This window comes from Pelodiscus sinensis, chromosome 8 (genome assembly GCF_049634645.1).
Source record: "Pelodiscus sinensis isolate JC-2024 chromosome 8, ASM4963464v1, whole genome shotgun sequence".
Classification (NCBI taxonomy): domain Eukaryota; kingdom Metazoa; phylum Chordata; order Testudines; family Trionychidae; genus Pelodiscus; species Pelodiscus sinensis.
The window spans coordinates 68,805,835-68,829,138 of record NC_134718.1 but is presented as its reverse complement, the minus strand read 5'-3'; the positions used below and the strand labels follow the sequence as shown (position 1 = coordinate 68,829,138).

Genomic DNA, 23,304 nt, shown 5'->3' with positions numbered 1-23,304 from the left:
TTTCGTATTGTCCCCCAAACACCACAGGCAGCACTGACGCAACAAATCCTCAAATCTATGGAGCTCTCCTCCTAAAACAGCTGGGTTCTTCCTCAAACGGACACAATCATAGAATCGTAAGAGAACAGGGTTGCAAGGGATGGCAAGAGGTCGTCGAATTCACCTAGCTCCCATCCATGCGAAGGTGGGACCAGGGTCACTTAGGCCACCCCAGCGGGTGGATGTCTAGCCTGTTCTTAAAAACCTCCAGTGACGGGGATGCCATGGCCTCCTGAGGCAGCCTGTTCCAGTGATTTCCAAGCCTCAGACTTAGAAAGTTTTCCTTAACTCGAATCCCCCTTGCTGCAAACTCGAATCCCCCTTGCTGCAAACATACACAACTTAGGATAGGCCTACATTTGGGTTTGCGGGGTGGGGAGTGATTCCCAACAAATAGCCATTCTTAGCCAGCATGGTAAAAATGGCAGAGGGGCTGCGATAGCAGCAACAGGCGTGAGTGGCTACCTGGGCGAGCCGACCCAAGTACAAACCCACCTGGATCCCCAGGCTCTGTACTAGGGGAGGGCAGCCCCATCCGGGTTGCCAAATTTCGACGTGCAGAAAACGGGACACTCTTGCCACATGTCTTCCCTGAGGCCCAGCCTCTGCTCACTCCATTCCCCTCCCTCGATCGCTCGCTCTGACCCATCCTTGCTCACTCGCTCATTTTCACTAGCTGGGGCAGGAAGTTGGTGTTGGGGGGGCAGGCTCTGGCTGGGGTGGGTGGGCTCTGGGGTGAGGCCAGGGATGTGAGGTTGGGGGTGCAGGAAGGAGCTCCGAGCTGGGTCAGGAAACTGGGGTACGGGAGGGGGTATGGGCTGTGGACTGGGCATGTGGGCTCAGTGGTGGAGCAGGGATGAGGGAAGGGGTTCAGGATATGGGTTCCAGGCAGCACTGACTTCCGGCTGCTTCTGGGAAGCAGCGACATGTCCCCACATCTCCTCATTGGAGGTGCAGCTCGGAAGGCTATTTGTGCAGCCTCCACTCATAGGTGCTACCCCTGTAGCTCCTACTGCTGTGGAGCCAGCAATGGGAGCAGCACCCGTACATAGGGGCCATGCACAGACACGCCCTGACTACCTTTCCCTCTGGGAACCAAACACACCCCGCTGCACCTCCAAACCAACTTTCAACGGCTCAGTCAGCAGAGATGACTGAAGCTAACAGCATCATACCCCTTTCCAATCAGGTGCTCCATTGACAACCAGACACCTGAATAGCTCATGCCACCAGTCACAGCTCCTGTGCTTCCACAGCTATACAACTACAAGCTGAACTTCTCTTGTCTGCCACTCTCTGGTCCAGCAACATCCGTGGTCCGGCACGATTTTAGTTGGCCAGATGTCCATTTATCAGGGATGTGGCCAAGTTTCCCGCAGTCCCATAAAGTTTGTTTTCAGCCATCGGTGATGGCCCTTAGTGTTACGTGCTGTTATTTACCCAGTAAGAGTCCAGTAAGCAGGGGATGCATTGGTAATGCTGCTAGACAGCAAATTCACTAGTGCAGCTGTAACCCACACACCTAGTGTGGTTACCATGCAGAGGCACCTAGACCGCAGCAACAGTTAAGACCAAAAGACCTCTACAGCACAGGCTGGGAGCCAGCTGGCTTTTAGCTCAGAGGATAAAGGCTCCTACACTCAGCTCCAGAGGTCCCAGGTTCAAATCCACCTGGTGTCAGTTATGCAGCACCAGTCAGGTCCTGAAGGTGTCAGACTAGAGCAGTTTAGTGTATATGTTGAGCATGCCAGTAAAGAGATAGGGAAGGGGATTATATCTGCTTCTGCTGTGGCTCACATGTCATTCAAAAGTACTAATGTTAAACTTGCCCATGAGCTATAGGCTCATTTAAATTAGAATGACGTTAATGAGACTCCATTCTGCAAACACGTCTTCCCAGGAAGAACTTAACACCCCGCTAAAATCTACAGGGTCATTCATTGCATAAAGTTACCCACATGTGTACGTGTTTGCAGAACCGAGATCTTAATTTGCAAATTTCATCTTAGCTGGGGAATTTCATTTTACCTGAGTCAGAGTTCCCAGAGACTCAAGGGCACACTGTACAAAAAGGGATGACTATGAAGGTTCTGTTCAGGCTACCTGGACACCCTGGAGAGGCCTGGGTTTCAAGTCATCTAAGTGACTTTGCATATGCTTTTCCCCGCTCACCCGGGAGCGGGGTTCATCCCTGCGCCCACGTCACGGAGGAGCAATTCAGAGGACAATGGGGAAAACCAGAATGTGGTTGATTCATGCAAAACATGGATGCGTCAGCCCTCAAATGAGCAAGTGAGAGAGATTTCTCGACTTAAAACTGAATATTTTCAAATGACAAAATTTGAGGTTGCCTCAAGGGAACTTAGCTGGTGCACACGGTAACCTTTCCAGGGCACAGGAGTCATTTATGGGAAAGGCAGTTGCATAAAATGCAGGGTATCAAATCAAATGACCCATGTGAGTATTTCTGACACTACTACATTCAACCCTTGGGTCCCTCATTACAGCATAAATATGTAATAAGGGTGAAAGTGTCTAATCAGTGCCCAGACTTCCTCAGAACCCTTGTACTCATACTAGGCACCATGAGCACAGGCAGCATTTCAGATGAATTGGTTGGTTTTTTTCACAAAAAAAGTCAATAGAGTGGACGCAGGCTCCGGCAACCGAACAGGAGACACCCATTTATCACTCCCCCTTGCCCCGGAAAAGGAAGCAACAGTATTTGCTTTTCCTAACGGTGACAAATGAACATGTAGTACAGCTGATTTTAAACCCTTCTCCCAAATCTTGTTGTCTTCGTTCTTGGTATTAGCTAGAGACACCACATGGACTTGGTAAGTTACACAGAACCTTACTTCCCCCCCGCCCTGTGTTTTCTTCTGGCTCCTCTGTACGTCAATTACATCAATGGAGATTCTCTTACATTGCAATGCCGCCTCCCACCAGCACCAAGCTTCTGCAACATTTAAATCCCTGTTAAATCCTGCAGACCCTACCCTAATCCACCACCCATGCGGTGGAAGGAAGAAATCCTGAGGGTATGTCTACACTACCCCGCTAGTTCGAACTAGCGGGGTAATGTATGCATACCGCACTTGCTAATGAAGCCCGGGATTTGAATTTCCCGGGCTTCATTAGCATAAGCGGGGAGCCGCCATTTTTAAATCCCCGCTGCTTCGAACCCCGTGTAGCGCGGCTACACGGGGCTCGAACTAGGTAGTTCGGACTAGGGTCCTATTCCGAACTACCGTTACTCCTCGTGAAACGAGGTGTACCGGTAGTTCAGAATAGGCACCCTAGTCCGAACTACCTAGTTCGAGCCCCGTGTAGCCGCGCTACACGGGGTTCGAAGCAGCGGGGATTTAAAAATGGCGGTTCCCCGCTTATGCTAATGAAGCCCAGGAAATTCAAATCCCGGGCTTCATTAGCAAGTGCGGTATGCATACATTACCCTCCTAGGGGGGTAGTGTAGACATACCCTAAGGGAGTAAGTAGTTCTTGCTGTCTAGCCTTGGGCTGGCACTCTTCACGGGGACACATTTCACCCCAAATAAATAATCCATGAACAGCTGTTCTTATGCCTTTGGCCACCACAAAGTTTAAGATCGAGAATGCTGGTAATCCTGGTTTTTGTTTGTTTGTTTCTTTGTTTTTTTAAATGACGGCATATATTCTGGGTGTACTGCATGGAAATTTCCACTCCATGTGCACTGTCTCAGTTTCCCTCAAGTTAGACCCTCATAGAATACTACATCTTTAACTGTAATTTACAGCACAGTAGGGACCAAAGTTTGGTAGGGCCTTTCAGGCAGAGAGGAAAATGAAGTCCCATTGTGCAAGCATTCTGAAAGGACACACACGGGCGTCTGAGAGGGAGCAGCAAGGGATGATGGGTACCATGGAGACAACTGAAAACTGGTTCAATATGGAATTTGAGGGAGTTCTTGGGGGGGGGGGGGTCTCCTTTAATCAGGGGCCTGTGTGGGACAATTCAGGACATTATTTCCAATAATCACGCTGCTCCTTCATATCCTCGGCCCTATCCCTCCATACAACCGGAGACCCCATCAGAAACGTACAGAAGAGAAGGTATTCTCTACCTTTTACCAGTATGCCAGCCCTGTACGTTCTCACTACATGGTTAGTCTGGGGGGTGCTTACCTAATTAAAACCTTTTGGGCTTTGGGAGGCATTTTCTCTTCATGATTTTGTCCATGCCTGTTCAGCTGGTTAGCAGGCGAACTTTCCAGGTAAGTGACCTTACATGCAATCTGGCCTCCGGAGACACTTTCCCAATATCTTAGAGCAAGGCTGAGCAAGATGCAGCCCGGGGGGCGGATGCAGCCCACCTAACACTTTGCTCTGGCTGCTTTCTATTGATATCCTTCTGCCCATGCCACTGAATTTCCAGGAAGTGCCTCAGGCAGCAGGATCCTGTTCATGACTCCCAGCCACAGCACTACCCCAGGGACCACAAACCTTTTAAATAGCTGCAGCCACCCAGGTGGCTGCTAGGCAACGCAGTAATGGCAGAGCTGGGAGCTGCAAGCGCTTGGCTGTATTTTTACTCTGGGGATAGGCTAGTCCCCAGCCACTTCCTCCCTAGGCTCCGCCCCTTCTGGGGGTGGAGCCAGCCCGTGACCAGATATCAAAATTCATTAAGTGGTCCCCCTGCAAGAATTATTGCCCACCCCTGTCTTAGAGTCTCTCCTCTTCCAAACAATGCAATCATCCCCAGCTAGAAGTGTAAATACGATTGAATGCTCGATACCTTTTAAGCCCATCTAGGACTCGTAGACCAGTGGTCCCCAGCCTTTTTAAGCATGTGATTGCTTTTTGAATTTAAGTGCAATCCAGGATCTACCTCAAACCCAAACACCCTTGCTCTGCCTCCTTCCGGCCACTTCTCCGAGGCCCCGCCCCTGCTCACTCCATCCTCCCTCTTCCACCCTCACATTTTTATCAGGCAGGGGGCAAGGGTTTGGGGTGAAGGAGGGGTTCAGGACTGAGGCTGGGGTTCAGAATGCAGGCTCCAGCTGGGCACCATTTACCACAGATGGCTTCTGGGTGGTGGTGCAGTGGGCTAAGATAGGCTCACCCCTACCCTGGTCCTGCACCACTCCCAAAAGCAGCCAACAAACCCTCCATTCCTGCCCCCCTCTTCTCAGTGGAGATGGAGTACAAGGTGGAGGGAGGGGCACCGTGACATCTACACCCCTCCCCTCCCTCTTCTTTCCGTGCCCTGCACAGTAAGCAGGAGGATCTCAGGAGGGAGGGGCACCTCGAGGGCAGGAGCAATACAGCAGTGCTGAGGGGCAAATGAAGTGCCAGCACTGGATAGCCTCCTGGCCAAACCTGTCAGGATCACCTTTCAGAGGCTCCAAGATCTAACAGTAGATCCTGATCTACTGGTGGGTGACCACTGATGTAGACAACCACAGCACCAGATACGCAATACAGCTACACCAATTTACTCCAACACAGGATCTGGAGCACGTGTAACCACCACCAGGCAGTTTTGAACCTAGAACCTCTGAAGCAGAGTATAGGAGCTTCTACCCTCTGAGCTAGAAGCCAGGTGGCTCCTAGCCCCTGCTGTAGAGGTCTCTTGGTCTTAACTGCTGCTGTGGTCTAGGTACCACCTGCATTGCTCAGTAACCACACTAGGGCTATGTCTACACTCGTGGCTTCTTGCGCAAGTAATATGCAAATGAGGCTAAGCGTGGAATATTGCCGAGCCTCATTAGCATACCTAATGAGCCACCATTTTTTTCAGAAAAGGCTCTTGTGCAAGAAGGAGCGTCTACACTGCCCCTTCTTGCGCAAGAAAAACCCTCTTGCGCAACGCCATTCTTCCTCTCAAGTAATAGGTGTAACGGCATTGCGCAAGAGGGTTTTTCTTGCGCAAGAAGGGGCAGTGTAGACGCTCCTTCTTGCGCAAGAGCCTCTTCTGAAAAAAACGGTGGCTCGTTAGGTATGCAAATGAGGCTCAGCGATATTCCACTCAGCCTCATTTGCATATTACTTGCGCAAGAAGCCACGAGTGTAGACATAGCCTAGGTGTGTGGGTTACGCATGGTCCTTACATTAACAGTTATGGACATTCGGAAAACGGATGAAGATTAAGCAGCCAAGAGAGAATTCACAAAATAAATTAAGAACGCACTAAACCTATTCTCACTTACTTTGCGCTTGTTGGTTGGGCAGACGTACAGATAGCTCAAAATTGTCTTCAGGCCAACCTTATCATTCAGTTTCTCATACGTCGTTCCATAATCGGTTGACCTATAAATCAGAAGAGAGCTTTAATGAGTCCAAATACTTAATCACACCAGGCACAAGCCACTTGGCTGCTTTTCAGTGTAAAGCCTATGTTTTACATAGTGGAATGGCTCTCTGGAGCTTTTTGAATGATTCATGTAGTATATAATGATGCTTAATTATGTACACACAGCATCATGTGAGTGGTTAACATTTGCATTTAAATTGGATTAGGAAAAATTAAAACAGCATCTTCCCGCTGCACTTTAAAATAAACACGTACAATAAGAAACATTAATTCTCGATAGAAGAGAAGATGATGATAATTGTTGTAAATGCCAAACAGCTGAGAGTGAGCGACTAAGTTATCACTTCAGTATGTTATAAGCTTACTCGAGTTTTCTTTTCATTTATTTTATTTTTATTTTTTATTTTTTTACACAAGATACTACATCCTTTCCAGGCATGGCCAAGCACTGTGTCTTAGGCTGTTTGTTCAGTAAAAAAAAAAAATGTGTTTTTTTCATAGTGATAGCCATTGATTTTCTTTATGGAAACCCAATAGCAGGAGTATTACAGTTCACGTGGACCTGTTATATGGGCCATATGGCAGAGAAAGACTTTTAGAGGAAAGCCTAACAACCGTACATTTCTTTTGAAAGTACCTCTGACATGGGTGTTGCCAATAGAGACATCAGTTATCAGTTTTTAAAGAGGACAAATAAGGGAAACATTTAAGGCTGTCTAATGTAGCCATGTACTCTACTCCGACACTTGACTGGAACAAAGATCAGTTATTAGCAAGAGATGAAATTCGTGGTGTGGATCCTGTTTAAAAGAATTTTCTTTTCTTGTAAGAACATAAGAACGGCCGTACTGGGTCAGACCAAAGGTCCATCTAGCCCAGTATCCTGTCTGCCAACAGTGGCCAGCACCAGGTGCCCCAGAGGGATGGACCGAAGACAATGATCAAGCGATTTGTCTCCTGCCATCCCTCTCCAGCCTCTGACAAACAGAGGCCAAGGACACCATTTTATCCCCTGGCTAATAGCCTTTTATGGACCTAACCTCCATGAAATTATCTAGCTTCTCTTTAAAGAAGAACTTGGTGGATGATGGCACAACACTTTACTGCCATCTGAGATCATGCGCCACAAAATAATACAATGTAGATTCGGATAAGCATAAAGAAAATGTGTGCCTTTAAAACAAACACACTGATGTCACAAATTTTACCACTATAAGGCATGGATGCATCACCAAAGAATTCCACTTGCCGATGTCCAGAAGGTTGATTCCCATCCTATCATTCTGAGGCCTGGGCATGGATGTGCATGGCCTCCGGGTTTGGTTATTACATCTCATTGCATTTAGGGATTAAATCTGAGCTTGATCAGAGGATGACAATTCCATTTTGCAGCATCCTTAGCGGTTTCAAAAATGGTTTTGATACCGCATTTTAACAAAAACACAACCTTCCGTGTGTGTGTGCGTGTGTATGTGTGTAAAACCTCCCTTGTGCGCATGTGTGTGTGTGTAAAACCTCCCTTGTGTGCCTGTATGTGTAAAACCTTTCTTGTGTGCGTGTGTGTGTAAAACCTCCCTTGTGTGCGTGTGTGTGCGTGTGTAAAACCTTCCGTGTGTGTGTGTAACCTTCCATGTGTGTGTGTGTGTATGTGTGTGTAAAACAGAATTGTGAGTGTCCATTCTGGGATCAAAACAGAAGCTTTTGCATTAGGTAACTGTAGAGCAATGTATAGAGCATTGTTCTAGCATGTGGGAGAATCAGGTTCTAGTGCCTTATTCATAGCAGAGTTTTTCATTTTAATCAGTCTGCTCAAGGCAGAGGAGGAATTAAAAGCCAGCACACCCACATTGCAAGCCAGTATCCTAGCCACCAGGCTACAGAGCAAGTGGACATGTGTGTTTTCTTGACAAAATGTTCCCACTGGCTCTAAGCCACATCCCCAGAAAAAAAAAACTCTCCAACTGGTACAAAATGCAGCCACTTTGCTTCTTTGCAACCCAGGTCAACATTTACATGTTAACTTGGGGCTCAACTCTTCCCACTGCCTTCTTCCCCGCCTAGGAACACAGAATCCAGCTGCGGCTTGTTTTGTCCGTCAAAGCCTCCCAACAGATTAGCCCAGAAAGCATCCCCTCATTTCCTGGGACTGTGCGCTTCTAAAACAGCAACATTCCACCAGAACAACAAAGCCATCCCAAGGTAGGCGGTGACTTGTGCTAATAGGAGATACCTGGGCCTAACCTAGCACATTCACTCCCACAAAGAAACGCACGACCACAATGCTGTGTTACGAACTACGCTTATATCTATTATCTTCTATCTCATACACCCACGCGGATTATTTTTCTTATGGTCTGAGAGGGAGAGAATCTTTACTGCTAGTTCTATTTCTGAACATGGCAGAGGTGCTGTAATGCAAGGTAATGGGAGCCATAAACAGCAGGTAGAATTCAAAATAATCCTGAATTCCTGACTTCTGTTTGTGCCACTAGCCATTTCTTAACAGTACCACCTGCTGGCCAATCTTTGCATATGCTCTGTATTGATATATCAGTTGCATGTGGAACCACAGTCTGCCTCTGTTGTGACAGATTATCAGGAACAATGAAAGGCTGTGTCTACAAAACATGCTGCCTGTCTACAATGGCGGGGAGTTCTTGTGCAAGAACACTGACGTTCTAATGTGTGAAATCAGTGCTTCTTGCACAAGAACTATGATGCTCCCGCTCAGGAATAAGCCCTCTTGCATAACTGTTCTTGCACAAAAGGCCAGGGTAGACAGGCAACATGAATTTCTTGCACAAGAAAGCCCAATGGCTAAAATGGCCATCGGAGCTTTCTTGCGCAAGAGAGTGTCTACACTGGCACGGATGCTCTTGCGCAAAAGCACATCTCTAGCGCAAAAGCACATGACAGCGTAGATTCTCTCTTGCGCAATTACTTTAACGCAAGAACTCTTCTGTTAAAGAGTATTTGCACAAGACCATGCCAATGTAGACATAGCCAAAGAATATAAGTTACCAAAGAGCAGAATTTGGCTCTTAGTGCTAAAAATCTGTACACTGATTAATGGGTTAATGTCTCCCTTTAATTACACTAATGTTATCTCATTTATTTTGATAGAGTGGCTCCAGAAAAAACTGCCAGGAGAATTCGCTGCATACGTTTTATTATGAAGATATTAAAAAAAAAACAGCAAAACAAGCCAAAACCAAAAATAACAACAAAACCACTAACATGGAGCAGATGTTTCAAGCAATAATCTTGTATTCAGAATTACTAGCCATTTTTCTGAATCTCCAGGCAATTATTTTGCATTTGTGGCTTTATTTACAAGGTAACTATCTACAGACGGAAGAGAGCACTTCTGTCAACATCTATAAAAGCACTAGAAATAGTGGAAAGTTTAAAAAAAAAAAAAGAGAGGTTTTGCAGTAGAGCAAATATGCAAGTGATCAAAGGAGCTAGCATTTTATTTCAATCTTATCCGTGATCCATGATTTCTGTAATTCTGCCTTGAATGACTAATAATCACACACTCCAAAAAAACATAACCAGATATATCTTATTTGTAACCATTTTCTTCCTGCTTCTCTCATGCCATTTTCATATATGGACTAAATATTATATGCAGAGATGATCAGAACCAAAATTTCTGTTTTGCCAGAAATCCTTTTCTTTATTCCCAAGTCTCCATGAAAATTCAAAATTTCATGTGGAAAAAAAATCAGAAAATTAATTTTTAACTGTCTAAATGTTGCTTGTCTATATGGGGAAAAAACTTTTCATTTTGACGGTAATGTTTCCACAGCTTACATTATAAACTGAAATCAAGATGATAAAGTCAAAACAAGATGCTTCAACCTTGTCACACTGAATCATTTCAATAATTTTCCTTCAAATATTTCAACAACATTGATACATCCCCATGGAATGTTTTGATTTAGTTGAATCAGCATTGCTTATAGAAATCTGTTCTATTGAGGGAAAAAACTGACCAGCTGTAATTACAGAGAATTAGCGATGGGCAGAAAAGCAAGCCTTGCTTTTTTTACTGCAATATTTAAATGATATATGAATGGATGCAATTGGTCAAGGTACTTAAAACATGTGTGTAATTTTGAGTGCAACATAGACCCGCTCACCAAAGCTGGTCAGAAAAAAAAAAGTATTTTCTGCAAAAAAACTTAGAAGTAAAAAAAAATGTTTTCTGCAAGAGTCCTCAAGTTTTTACTGGAAAACAAGAAGTTCCAAAACCCATATTGGTTTGTGGTTTTTGTTTTTGACATCATGATAAATGTAATCACCTTAATTGTCATAAAGCTTTCTGTTTTGTTCAAAAGTCATTTTGTTGACTGGGAGGGAAATAGTAAATAATATGTGATTAATTCTATCTGGACAACTCACAGGTTGAAGAGTACCCATAGGTTTACATAAGAGACCAAACCAGAGCATTATTTTAACCTCTGTAGCATTAAGCGGGGGGAGTGGTTCAGGTTTTCTACCTGCATCCCGGGAAGGCAGTGCTTCATTCCCTGTGTAAAGTGCTGGTGAGCATGGTAAAACCTTTGGGATGCTGCTGCTCTAGCCCTGCCTGGAGAAAGCCACTGTCCTGGCTCCGTATCCCTGTTACTACATAGGTGTGCAGAAGAGCTGGGCTGGCAGCCACGTAGAGTAAAATCTTCCCTTTGTTTACAGCACAAGTGGAGGAGAAGTACTGTAAACAGTTCAAGATGCCCACAGATTACAACAGAATGAGAATGGAGGTTTCTGATGAGGTTGGCCGATTGGAGACTTAAGCCCTCTATGACCAGTCTACAGAAACTTTGGCGTACAGCTTATAACTACTGCTTAACAGAATCACCAAGTGGAACCCAGGAGACGATGGACTGATGGATGCCTCCAAACCCATCAGATAATTTGGTTCCTTCCTTAGATGGTAAGCCCATATCGGTATCTAATCTTCCTGTCAGTATCTGCAGGGCTTAATGCAACTGGACAGCTGGCCGAGTCAGCTGCAGGGACTGAACAGAGTCCTGGAGCCACAAGACATAAGCTCACCTTGCTACTTGAGACGGGAGTCCAGATCCATTAGCTCAAAGGCAGTAGCTGCCTGCCTGGCCTTGTCTCCCAGAAGGGGCCTTGCCTACACACAGATGTTGCACGGGTAGGGTTGCCAGATGGTCAAAACAAAGATACCAACCCCCCCCCCCCCCACCCAAAAAAAGCACCGGAAAAAAATTCTGTTGAAGGGGAAAAAAGTGGGGGAGACCAAAATTGCTGAGCAAGGACTTAAGCCCCCTCCCAAAAAATAAAACAGCATTAAAACTGCATGTCCCCTTTAAGAGTTAGTGCAGGGTTAGAGCAGGGGAGAGGTTGAGCACTAAGATCCAGAGGAAGAATTGCTTCCCCTTGGTCTTTTGGCCAGCAGCCATTTTGTGCTGGCAGCCTTGGGGAACCAAGTAAGCATGGGGGCTGGGGGTGTTTAGGGCCAGGGCAGGGTTCGGGGCGGGGGGGGAGGGGAAGCCAGGCACTGAGTGTTTGTAGGGTTGCCAGGTGCCCGGCATTTTCACCTCCTGGCCGGGGAAAAATTCAGGTGTCCGGTATTCTCTTAATTTTTTTACCGGACAAGAGGCAAAAATACCAGACAGCCCAGGTGAATACCGGACACCTGGCAACCCTATGCACGGGTTCATCATAACATGGTTTTTAAACTCATTTACTTAAAACTGCCATGAAGCCTTGTGTGGACACTCTCAGAGTGGCTTATTTTGACTTTGTTTAAACCTGGTTTCCAGTCATTTTAAGGGTGTATCTACACAGCAGTGTTATTTTGGAATAATTGACACAATGTTGAAATAATGGCGAGCTGGAGGACTTCTTACTCAGACTTCTGTAGCCTTCATTTTACGAGGAGAAAGGGTTGCGAGGAGGAAGGGAAGTCAGAGGAAAAGTGCTCTGTCTTGGACTTCCTGCTGTGTAGACAGCACCAAAAGCCAAAATATGCTATTTCGACTTCAGCTACGCAATTGATGTAGCTGAAGTTGTATAGCTTATTTTGGCTTTAGCCCTGCTGTGTAGACGTGCCCTAAGCAAAAACAAACAAAACCACTCTGAAAATGAACTGAGAGTATCTACTCGTAGGTTTGCATCAGCTTAACTAGACCAGATTTGTGTTTTTTAAAATCACACCTTTAATTTAAAGAAGTGCAACTTTCTCATGCAGACAAGCCCACACTGGTAGGTACACTAACATAAAGTGAGTGCTACTGGAACTCAAATACTAAATAGCAAAACTGTAATATTCAGAGGCACAGTATTTCGTTTGTTCCTGATCTGATGGACACCAATTTTGCACCAAGCAAATTTCAGCCTTGATTTGTACCAATGAATATTTACAATGAGACTCTTCAATGTTTATCTGAAATCAAAATTATTTTTGCATGCAACCGGTAAGACAAATGCTTTTTTTTACCCAGCCAAATGACCTGACAATAGAAAAACAGCACCAAACAGCCCAAGAGGGTCTGAATCTCACTTCTCTGCTTAGTGAATTAAGATAAAACTAGCTAAAAATATCTAGAATAATTTATATTTTGTAAAATATTTGTGAGAAAGTTGGTATTTAAATAACATCATTATTATTCATTGGCAGTTTTTTCCCTCCCTCTCTACTCCCATCAGGGCAAGTGACATTTCTATTACAGTATTATAACAAACTCCTGCGCGTTTTTAATAGCCACAGAATTCCATTAGTCCACCTACTGTCATGAATATCTCAATCCATTCCCCACACTATTTCAGAATAGGCAATCTGCATCAACCTGTGACATGAACCCTAAGGAAATTATCTTCTGCTGCCTTAAATATTGTGCACTGAAATCCAGAAGCCTGTCACTATAAATGTATAGTTTAAATATATTGCTTGATAAGTTGTTATTTACTTGCTTCTGTCAGAAGTGTAGGGGCTGCCTGTATTTCTCCAGTTCACCTGAGCTGCTGCAGACTTGAAAGTTAGCCAGTCATCACACAGCCATGAGGAAACGTCAAGAAAAAATAAACTGTACTTGGATTCTGGCCCATATAAATGCAGTCAATCTCATCTCTGACAGCCTAGCAGTTTGTCCACCAGCTGAATAAAATAAAGCCAATATTAAGACACACAAAATGCCTTGGTAACGCGGCTTGCAAATTTCTCACCGCACAAAACTGAACACCTTAACACACCTTTGCTACAACGCTTCTCCAAGTCCGCACCCCCCAATCACTCCATAAAATCATAGAGCTGGAAGTAACCTCGAGAGGTCATCAAGTCCAGACCCTGGCATTCACAGCAGGGCCAAGCACCATCTAGACCAATCCTGACAGGTGTCTGTCTAACCTGCTCTTAAATATCCCCAGTGTTGGAGATTCCACAACCTCCCTAGGCAATTTATTCCAGTGTTTAACCACCCTGACAGTTAAGAACTTTTTCCTAATGTTCAACCTAAACCTCCCTTGCTGCAAGCCCAGGGGTGGGAAATTACATGGCAGCTAATGGGAGTGTTGCAGACTGGGACACCACTTCCCACACCTCCCATTGGCCAGGAACAGCGATCCTCAGCCAACGGGACCCGTTTGCCAGTACTTGATCCATAAAAGTAAATATAGTGCTGAGGGCCTGCTAGGAGCTGCCCGCAGGCCATTATTTGTCCATTCCTGATCCAAACCATCCCTGACAGATGTCTAACCAACTCTTAAAAATCTTGAACCATCTTAGGCAATTTATTCCAGTGCTTACCCACCCTGACTACTGGGAAGTTTTTTCTAATGTCCAACCTAAACCTCCCTTGCTACAATTTAACCCCATTGCTTCTTGTCCTATTATCAGAGGCCAAAGAGAATAATTTTTCTCCCTTCTTCTTGTAACAACCTTTTACATACTTAAAAGCTGTAGTCATGTCCCCTCTCACTCTTCCCTTTTCCAGACTAAATAAACTCAGTTATTACCATCTTCCTTCATAGGTCATGTTTTCTGAACTTTTCATTGTTTTTGTTGCTCTTCTCTGGACCTTTTCCTTGGTGGAGGGAGCGCTGCACACTGCCTGTGACCAATGGCAACACCACTGCAGCGCCCATTGGCTGCAGTTCCTGGCCAATGGGAACTGCAGAGCCAGAGCTCAGGGCTGGGGGCAACATATGAAACTTCCCTGGCCTCCACTTCACCTAGGAGCTGAACATGCTGTCTGCTTCCAGGACGTGTGCAGAGTCAGGGCAGGCTCTGCCCTAGCCCTACTATGTCACAAATGGGACATTTAATGGCCCATTCACTGGTGCTGACCAGGGCCACCACAGTTGCTTTTTGACCAGGCATTCCCGTCGAAAACTGAACACCAACCCACTCTATTGCTACCCACTCACAGCATGGAAACAGAGAGATGTTTTGAACAGCTAATGCACTTGGAACCCTTTATGCCATTTGTTTCTTTTTCCACTTCACTCCGCTTGAGCGGTGAAACAGATTGGTTTAATTTCCTGGTTCTTGTACACTGGCACAACGCTCTTTTATTTTCTTGTTCGGTTTCTTTTTAAAATCATGAAACAACACACATTTCTATTTTGTTTGGTAATTTATTTACCATTCCAGCTGCCTCCTTGACTCCTTTCAAAGTGGTGCTCACAGCCAGCTACGTTAAGAGATACCTTCACGGGTGTCATCTCAGGAAAATTCTTAGTAGGGGAGGGGGCTTGCGTCTGTTTCCCAGCCTGTTGCTGTTCAGGGGGAGGGGCGTTCGCAGGCCACTCCCATTCCAGCGGGGACGGTCCTATCCTAGGTAGTTTGATGTTGTGGGAGGGGCTTCAGCAATGGACAGCTGAGGACAGATCAGTGCCTGGCTTGTTTCACCTTCTACTCCAGCCAGATATTCTGCCAACATTGTATCTTGCCCAGCTGCCAAGGAAAGGGGGTAGTGCTGCAATGTGCCACACAGTGCCCCTCCCCCCCCCACTCCCACCCCGACCAGGCCCAGATAGGGTTGTCAGGTGTCTGGTTTTCGACCAGAAGACCTGGTCCAAAAGAGACCCTGGCATCTCCAATCCAGAGCCCACACCCTCAGCCACAGCCCTTACCGCCCCTTAGCCCCAGCCTGCAACCCTCTCCCACACCTGCAACCACTCATTTCTAGCCCCCACCTGGAGCTCACAAGCCCTGCCCCAGCCATCAAAAGCGAAGTATGGGACATGTCCCCGCCCACTCGATTAGCCTCATTAGCACCAGAACTACAGTTGACAGGCACATCCCCTCCCCATACTTTTTCTGTTACACATTGTGCGGATCCCCCCTTTTCTCTCCACTCTGTTCATCCGAGGAAGTGGGTTTTACCCACAACATCTCAAACATTTGTTAGTCTCTAAGAAGCCACAGGACTACTCATTGGTTTTAAAAGTCACAAACTAACACGGCTACCCCTCTGAGACTTTTGAATAAGGAAGAGTTATTTACTCCTTCCCACACCTCATGAAGTAGGGGTAGCCAAATTAAATGAGTAGATAGCAGGTTTAAACCCAAACAAAAGGAAGTACCTCTTCTTGCAGCACACAGCCAACCTGTGGAACTCCTTGCCTGAGGATGTTGTGAAGCCCAGGATTTTAACAGGGTTCAGAAAAGAACTAGATAAATTCATGGAGGATAGGCCCACCAATGGCTATTAGACAGGATGGACAGGAACGATGTCCCTAGACTGTGTTAGTCAGGATCTGGGAATGAGTGACAAGGGATTGATCACTTGTTCTTTTAATTCCTTCTGGGGGGCACCTGGCAATGGCCACTGTCAGAAGACAGAATACTGGGCTAGCTGGACCGTTGGTCTGACTCAGCGTGGCCATTTTAGGGTGGGGTAGGGGCATTTGTTTTGTGTGATTAGGAAGCTGGTACCCTTAGGCCCTGGTAACCATGGTTACTTAGAAGCTGGTAACCATGAGCTGGCCAGGAACTATGAATAGTCAGAAGGGGTGTCAACTGCTCCCCATGCTCCATAACTATGCTGTCCCTGATTTTAAATCCTGAAGTGACTATTAAATAATCCAGTTTGACCTCCAGCAAGGGACAGGCTATACCATTTCACAGGCCATACCATTAGATGAGGATTTACACCCGCTCAGGACCTCATCTAAAACCCTTTTCAGCAGCAGAGCAGCCACAAGGACGTGCATGAGGCTGGCATTTGGGAAGTCTGCGGGGGGCAGAACAGGGTGTGACAGGCGGGGGCTTTTAGCAGGCTCTCGTAGCTGTGTTTCTAATGTTTGATTGAAGGGATAATGAAATTGCAATTCAACTGCAATGCAATTTCATACCCTTGCAACTCAAGCTCAAGCCCAAAGTCAGCTGCCTGGGCCAAGCCCCGGGTCTTTTACTGCAGTGTACACCTGCGGTAAGGGACCATTTTAGGCCTTGTGCTAGTCTCCCATCGCTTCAGCGACATCTGTCTTACTTGGATTGTTTATGGCCAGGTCCCACAGTATCCCATTGATTTTTGTCATCCAACCCATTTCACAAAAGCCTATTACCTCAAGGCTCTCTTCCATTTCTAGGCCTTTTAGTTCACTGCTTTTCACTATTAAGTGCCTCACAAGGCCATGCAGCCGTTTACAGCTTTTACTTTTGGCCATGTGCCTGTTTGGATTTAATTCCTTCATCCGTAAGGCTGGTACTTCTCCAGGATCTCAGCCTCTTCCGATCTTAATTCTCCCTGAGAGCTCTACCGCCATTTCCCTGCTACCCTTGATTGCCGGAGAGAGTTGCTTTTGCATGACGGACGACCCCAGCAGATGTTCGTACCTCACCTCAAAGCTCCTTTGCACCTGCTGGCATTTACCAAACTTCTTCTTTAAATAACCCCCCTCGACCGTCATCACATACTTTCAGAGCCAACGGCTTCAATTTGATTGTGATGGAGTCAAGTCTCTCTGTACAACCACTTCCCCTGACCAAACACATTTACGCCCTTGCTTCTTCACACCATCATGCAAGTATTCACACCCTTCAATTCCTCCTGTCCTGCTCATGGAGACAAAAACATTTCCAGAAAATCTTCCACCAGTTCTACACCCCATTCCCTTTGCTAGTAATTCAGTTTAGTTTCCAGGACCGCTCTGACATTTCCATGTGGGCTTGATTCTGCCCATGAGAAGTCCCATTGAACTCAACGGGGCCGCACACGAGGATTGCTTCTTACGGGATCCACACTCTGTGCACATAAATAGGCTAGCACCTACCCCGACTAAATTCCTGTATTCTTACCTTTCTAGTCCCTCAGGACTTTCTGATCTGACTGAGCACTATTCTCCCCAGCATTCAACCTGGGCTAAATGCATCAAGTCAACTCTCATCGGCAGCCATTGTGCTCTGGTGGAGAAAGTACTGAGCTGGGATTCAGAAGACCAGGGAGCTCTTCCTGGCTCTGCCACTGAACTGCTGGATGACCCTAGGTGAGTCACTTGTCCTCCCTCTGCCTCAGTTTCCTCACCTGGAAAATGGAGACCATGCTGCTGCCCTCCTTTGTAAAGAGCTATAAGAGCCAGGTAGTATTATGTTAAGATTGCAATGGGAGCAGAACAAGGCCCGTGTTGAACACTTTGGGAACTTTACTCATTACCTTTCAGACAGAAGCATAGTGATTTTACTTTGGTTTGCTTGAATAGCCAATGGCGAATATTCTTTACTTTGTTCTATGGAACAACCTGGCCCACTAAGTACTGAACTAATTCTGTCAACGCCTTCTTCATTCTGCCTTGGGGCTTTTCAGTTTGGGATCAGCTTTGTTCCGTATATATGCTTTTCTGGCTCACCGCATGGGCCCTTTGCCCCTCCCACTCAAATACCATCTCTCAGCTGGCTTTCTCTGTGCATCATTCACTTCAGACATGGGCTGACTCATAGGCTACAGAGAAACTAATTCCAAGTTTTATTACCTTCCCAGTGACTTGTTCAGGGTGGTGGTTTATCACCTGCCCAGACAGTTCTAACAATTAGATAGCACCACTTTAAAGGACTACTTTTAAGTGAGATGGCTTGAATCCCCCCTCCCCCCATTAAAACACCACAGATTTAGTCTGAAAGGTTGAAATTAACTTTTAACAGGCTCGAGTTAAAGCAGGACAGAGACTTGTTCACGAGGATCCGTACTGAGTTACAAACTCTCATGGTGAAACTGTACTTCTATGGCCCCCATTACCACCGCATGTGACCAACGTACACTTGAAAGCATTTCTCCTCCCGACACATGCCTGTGGAGTAGGGGAGAGCTATTATTCCCATTTCACAGAGGGGGAACTGAGGCACAGAGAAGCTAAGTGATGGGCCCATGGTCACACTAAGCCTGTCGACGCTGAAGCTGGGAACAAGCTTCCCAGCCTGCATGGACAGACTAGGACTAGATCGACTTGAGCTAACGAACCAAATATAGTCACACTGATGTTGCAGCATAGTTGTCCACACTGCTATTGTGCATTCGCTACCGAGAGCTAGTCTTCCCAACAAGCTCCCAGCTGCAGTGTTGACCCATTCACAAGGACACTGACAGAGCAGTGAAATGAGCATAAGTCTCCCCAGGCCCTATCTAGTATCTGTTGGGCCATCCCCACACTCCTTAGCTGCATGCATAAATACAGTCTCTTACAACCCACATTTAAGCAACTACTTTTTAAATTCTCGCCCCTAGGTTCCAATCCAATTTCCAGTTGACAGCAGCTTTCTTTCCATTAAAGTGCTGAAATGACAACTCCAGGCGAAGTTGTGAATTTACTTGTTTTTCTCCTTAGGAAAACTGCCTTTTCTCCAAAATAAAATAAAGTTTTCCATCCACAAAAAAAACACCTTCCTTGAATACTTCACTCTGATGGCAGAAAGGAGGAAAAAAAGACAATAATGTAAAATGTTTGGCTTTTTTTTCCACAAACTTGGTAATGCTTGGGCTGAGAATAACTTTCCCCACATCAAAGTACTTTTTTTTTAATCAACTTTTATTTGGAGCAGTTTCAAGGAATAAAAAAACTGGAAGCCACCTCTCTGAAAATCCTGCCCCACACCCAAAAAGGATGAAAGAGAAAGGCTTTTGCACCTTTCACTGCTTTTTCACCATCCATACCCATGTAGAGGCTACTCACCATCCAGTCCTTAGATCGTGAAACAGAAACGCCAGCGAGGAAGGCTGAGGCCAGGTCTACACTAGACCCAGCAGCTCAGCTTAAAGTATGCAACTCCAGCTACGGAGCTGGCTTACCTTAAGCTGAGCTTGGCAACGTCTCCAAAGCAGAAGGCCTTTCCTTATTCCTCGGAAAAGGGAGGAGTACCAGCTGCTGGTGGGGGTGCCATCTGAGTACAATTTAGCAGGTCTTAACTAGACCTGCTAAATCAAACTCCAGAAGATCGATCACAGCAGCATTGATCTTTTTAGTGTACATAAGGCCACAGTAGCATGGTGAAGAGGAACCATATGGGAATAGGCTACTGTCAGCTACAGAGCCAAAAGCCTTAGCAACAATGGGGTTTTAGCTGCCCTCCACAGCAAGCGAGAGTTGCTCAGGGAAGGGAGGGTTCATACATGAAGTGGTGCATCACGCCAACTCACAGAGACACAGACAGTTGAGCAGCCTCCTAATCAAAGCTGCCAGCCACAGCCCACACAATGAGAACACCGAGGGTCTGATGACCGTCATGAGCCAGTATCCTGGTGGCAAACCTGGCCAATATGTCTCTGCCTACTATTTTGATGAACACTAGATTCACAACCCTGCGTATAGTGCGGGGAAGAGGTTCTCCCTTCTGCAGTTTTGTCCCCACACCAGTGCAACACAGAGAGGCAGAAGCAGCCTTTAGTTATTCGGGCAGTGCTGGCAGCTTTGATGAAACACGCACATCCCTCTGTTGGGTCACTTCAAGGCCCCACGTCTCATCAAATTAGCCACAAGGCAGCAAGGCTTAAACCCTCCGTGTTTAACACTCCGGGCGTCTATTGTGCGAGCCTCACAAACTGTGATTTAATGGGCTCTTCTACATCTGGTGCAGATGTCTCTGTCTTTTTCAATAGAAGTAACATTGTATTGCATCGCAAAGACAGGTGTCACCTGGCTCCAAGTATTTGCCAATGGAAGGTCGGATATAAAAAAAGAAAAAAAGGAAGGGGGAATTTCACACACCAAATGTCAATCCTGGACTTGGGAGGAGTGAATCACATTTCATTCTCTATACTAGTGGTTTCCAATCTTTTTGATACTGGGGACCAGTAAACCCATTCACAAGCTTTTGGAGGACCAGTAACATTCATTTGCATATTCATTCAACAAATGATGAATATGCAAATAAATTGTGTCGCTGGCTTTACCTTTCCGGCAGGTTGTTCCACCTCCTTCCGGCCCCAATCCCAGCTGCTTTATTGGCCAGCACTGGCTCCCCCAGCTGCATCAGACACTGGGCATTCTGCGTCGGTGCACACAGTGCCCGACCTTCTACCTGGGTCCTAGCTCCTGCTGGATCTAGCCTAACCACCAGGGAGCATGCCTGGCAGAGATGCTGCGGCAGCAGGCTCTCTCCCAAGAGGATCGTGCTCAGCAGTGAGGGGTGCTGCTACCCCATCACACAAATTAATAGGATCACGTGCAATAATTTTTCTAAGGACCGGTATTTTTTTTTCTAAGGACCAGTACTGGGAGATGGAGCACACTTTGGGAAACACTGCTCTATACTGTTCCTCTCATTTTGCTGACTATCTGTTCTATGTCATTGAACAAAGGCCTTCCTTCATTCATTGGCAATATTCAGGGCTCGACAAATCGCTATATCTATTCGCCCGTGGTGAGTATATTTCAGCCGGTCGCCCCGTTCACCCGTGCTGTGCACATGCTCAGTGCCGGTATACAGCATGGGCGGTACGGGGCTGGCGAGTAGCTCTCGCCACGGTTCATTGAGCCCTGGCAATATTAATTCCCATGCCTCATTTGCATATGTTATTGTGCAAGACTGGCCTGTGTAGACATAGATTTGAGGTACGTTTACGTTATGGTGCTATTTTGGGATACTTCTGGTATCCCAAAATAGCTATTCTGCATATTGACAGCATGCCCGTAATTTCAAAATATCTTTTGAAATAATGGGCGTGCTTTTTTGATGTCCCTGTAAACCTTATTCCATGAGGATTAAGGGACATTTCGGAATAGCGGCTTATTTCAAAATTTGGCGCTGTGTAGATGGAGACAAATTATAAAATAAGCTATTTTGAAATACACTCAAAATAAGCTATGCACTGTGCATAACTCAAATTGCGTCACTTATTTCAAACTAAGGGTACAGTGTATATGCACTGTTAGGGCGTGGCTACATAGCATTTTGGATTTAGCTCCTAGCCCAGGTCCACAGACGTAGGGTAGAAGGGCTCTTGATAGAGGTTTAAAAACAGCCCCAAAGACACGGTGCTTTGAAGCAAGCCCACCCAAGTCCCTAGATTTCAAGACCTGAGTTGCAGCCTGAGTTACAATGCCAAAGCTCTGTCCACACAACTATTTTTTCAGAGACAGGAACCCTGAAGCTTGCACCAGGTCAGTCCAAAATCCTATGTAGACACATTCTTGGTGACATTTGTATGCAAGAAATAGAAGATTTCACCCAAGAAGAACCAGCTGTTGCTTTAAAACTTACAAACAGAGCCCGGTGGTGATGGGTTTTCTTTTTTTTCTGTATGAATAATTCAGCCTATACATTTCTGTACATCTTTTAAATAATATGCATCAACCAGAGCTGCAGAGAGACAAGTCAGCTTTGCCTTTTCTTTTCTTTGGCAAAAGCTTATTTATCTCTATGTATCTGAAGGATCAACTGGGATAGAAAGCATGCTATTTATAGCGACGCTTGGAATACGGAGGGAGAGCCAGTAATTTGTTCCCTTGACATCTAACCTTAGGTCAACTCCAGTAGCAGAAGATGGATTTTTACAGGAAATGAAATGAAAGCCCAGAGCAGAAGATTAATACAGTTTTCTAAGCCCAGGAAGAAAGCATACAGTGAGCCGCTTTGGAGAAAAATGGTCAGTGGCATACATCATGTTTTGAGAACACAACAAGATGTGGTCAAGGTGAGGTGCTCAAGCAGTCTATTAGTGAATTGAGAGACTGGTGTTTCTGTCTCAGGAAATTATATACTCATATTCTAGGGATGAGCTTCACTCCTCTCATGCCATGTTTCTGAAAATGATCTTCACGAGACACATCAAATGGAATCTTAGCCTTATGTTACCTGTAAATGAGGGTATGTCTACACTACCCCGCTAGTTCGAACTAGGGGGGTAATGTAGGCATACCGCACTTGCAAATGAAGCCCGGGATTTGAATTTCCCGGGCTTCATTTGCATAAGCGGGGACCCGCCATTTTTAAAACCCCGTTGGTTCGAACCCCGTGCAGCGCGGCTACACGGGGCTCGAACTAGGTAGTTCGGACTAGGATTCCTGTGAATTGAACACTGGAAACATTCCCCTTTACTAATGTTCTCATGAAGAATCTGTATTCATCTGCTGCTTGTACTTTTCATCCCAAATTCTGAATTAACTTACTCAAAGAAATGTCAGGTTGGGGGTTAAGAAGGGTTGAAAGCAATCTATTTTGATGTAGTTGGATTTCAAAGGCTAAAGAGAAGTCTAGCCATAGCTCCAGGTGTACCCAATTCATTACACCATACCATGAAATCCCACCAGCATTAAAATAATTCCAACAGCAACTCAGCCAGCCAGGAGCACTCTGATAGTCCAATCCACTCCCCGCTCGCTGAGGGATGTAAAGCTTCAGAGCTGTCAAGCCAGCATCTTGTGCAGCGTGCCTGGAAGGTGTTTAAATTCAAGATGGTTCGGAACAATGGAAGGAGCAAGTTGTAGAGTCTCATCTGAACAGATCCAGATGCGCATTACCCATTAGTTATCAAGTCTGTTTGTTTACTAATAACTGTAATGCT

At 45.8% G+C, this 23,304-nt stretch overlaps 1 protein-coding gene across 2 annotated transcripts in view; it reads right to left on the bottom strand.

Annotated features, from left to right (window-relative positions):
* SORCS1 (sortilin related VPS10 domain containing receptor 1) overlaps positions 1–23,304 on the bottom strand; it is a 477,135-nt gene that overhangs the window by 255,392 nt on the left and 198,439 nt on the right. For both annotated transcript variants that reach the window (XM_075935517.1, XM_075935516.1), the window contains exon 3: positions 6,228–6,327. In XM_075935517.1, the coding sequence (XP_075791632.1) occupies positions 6,228–6,327 (100 nt within the window). The remainder of the gene's footprint in view (positions 1–6,227; positions 6,328–23,304) is intronic.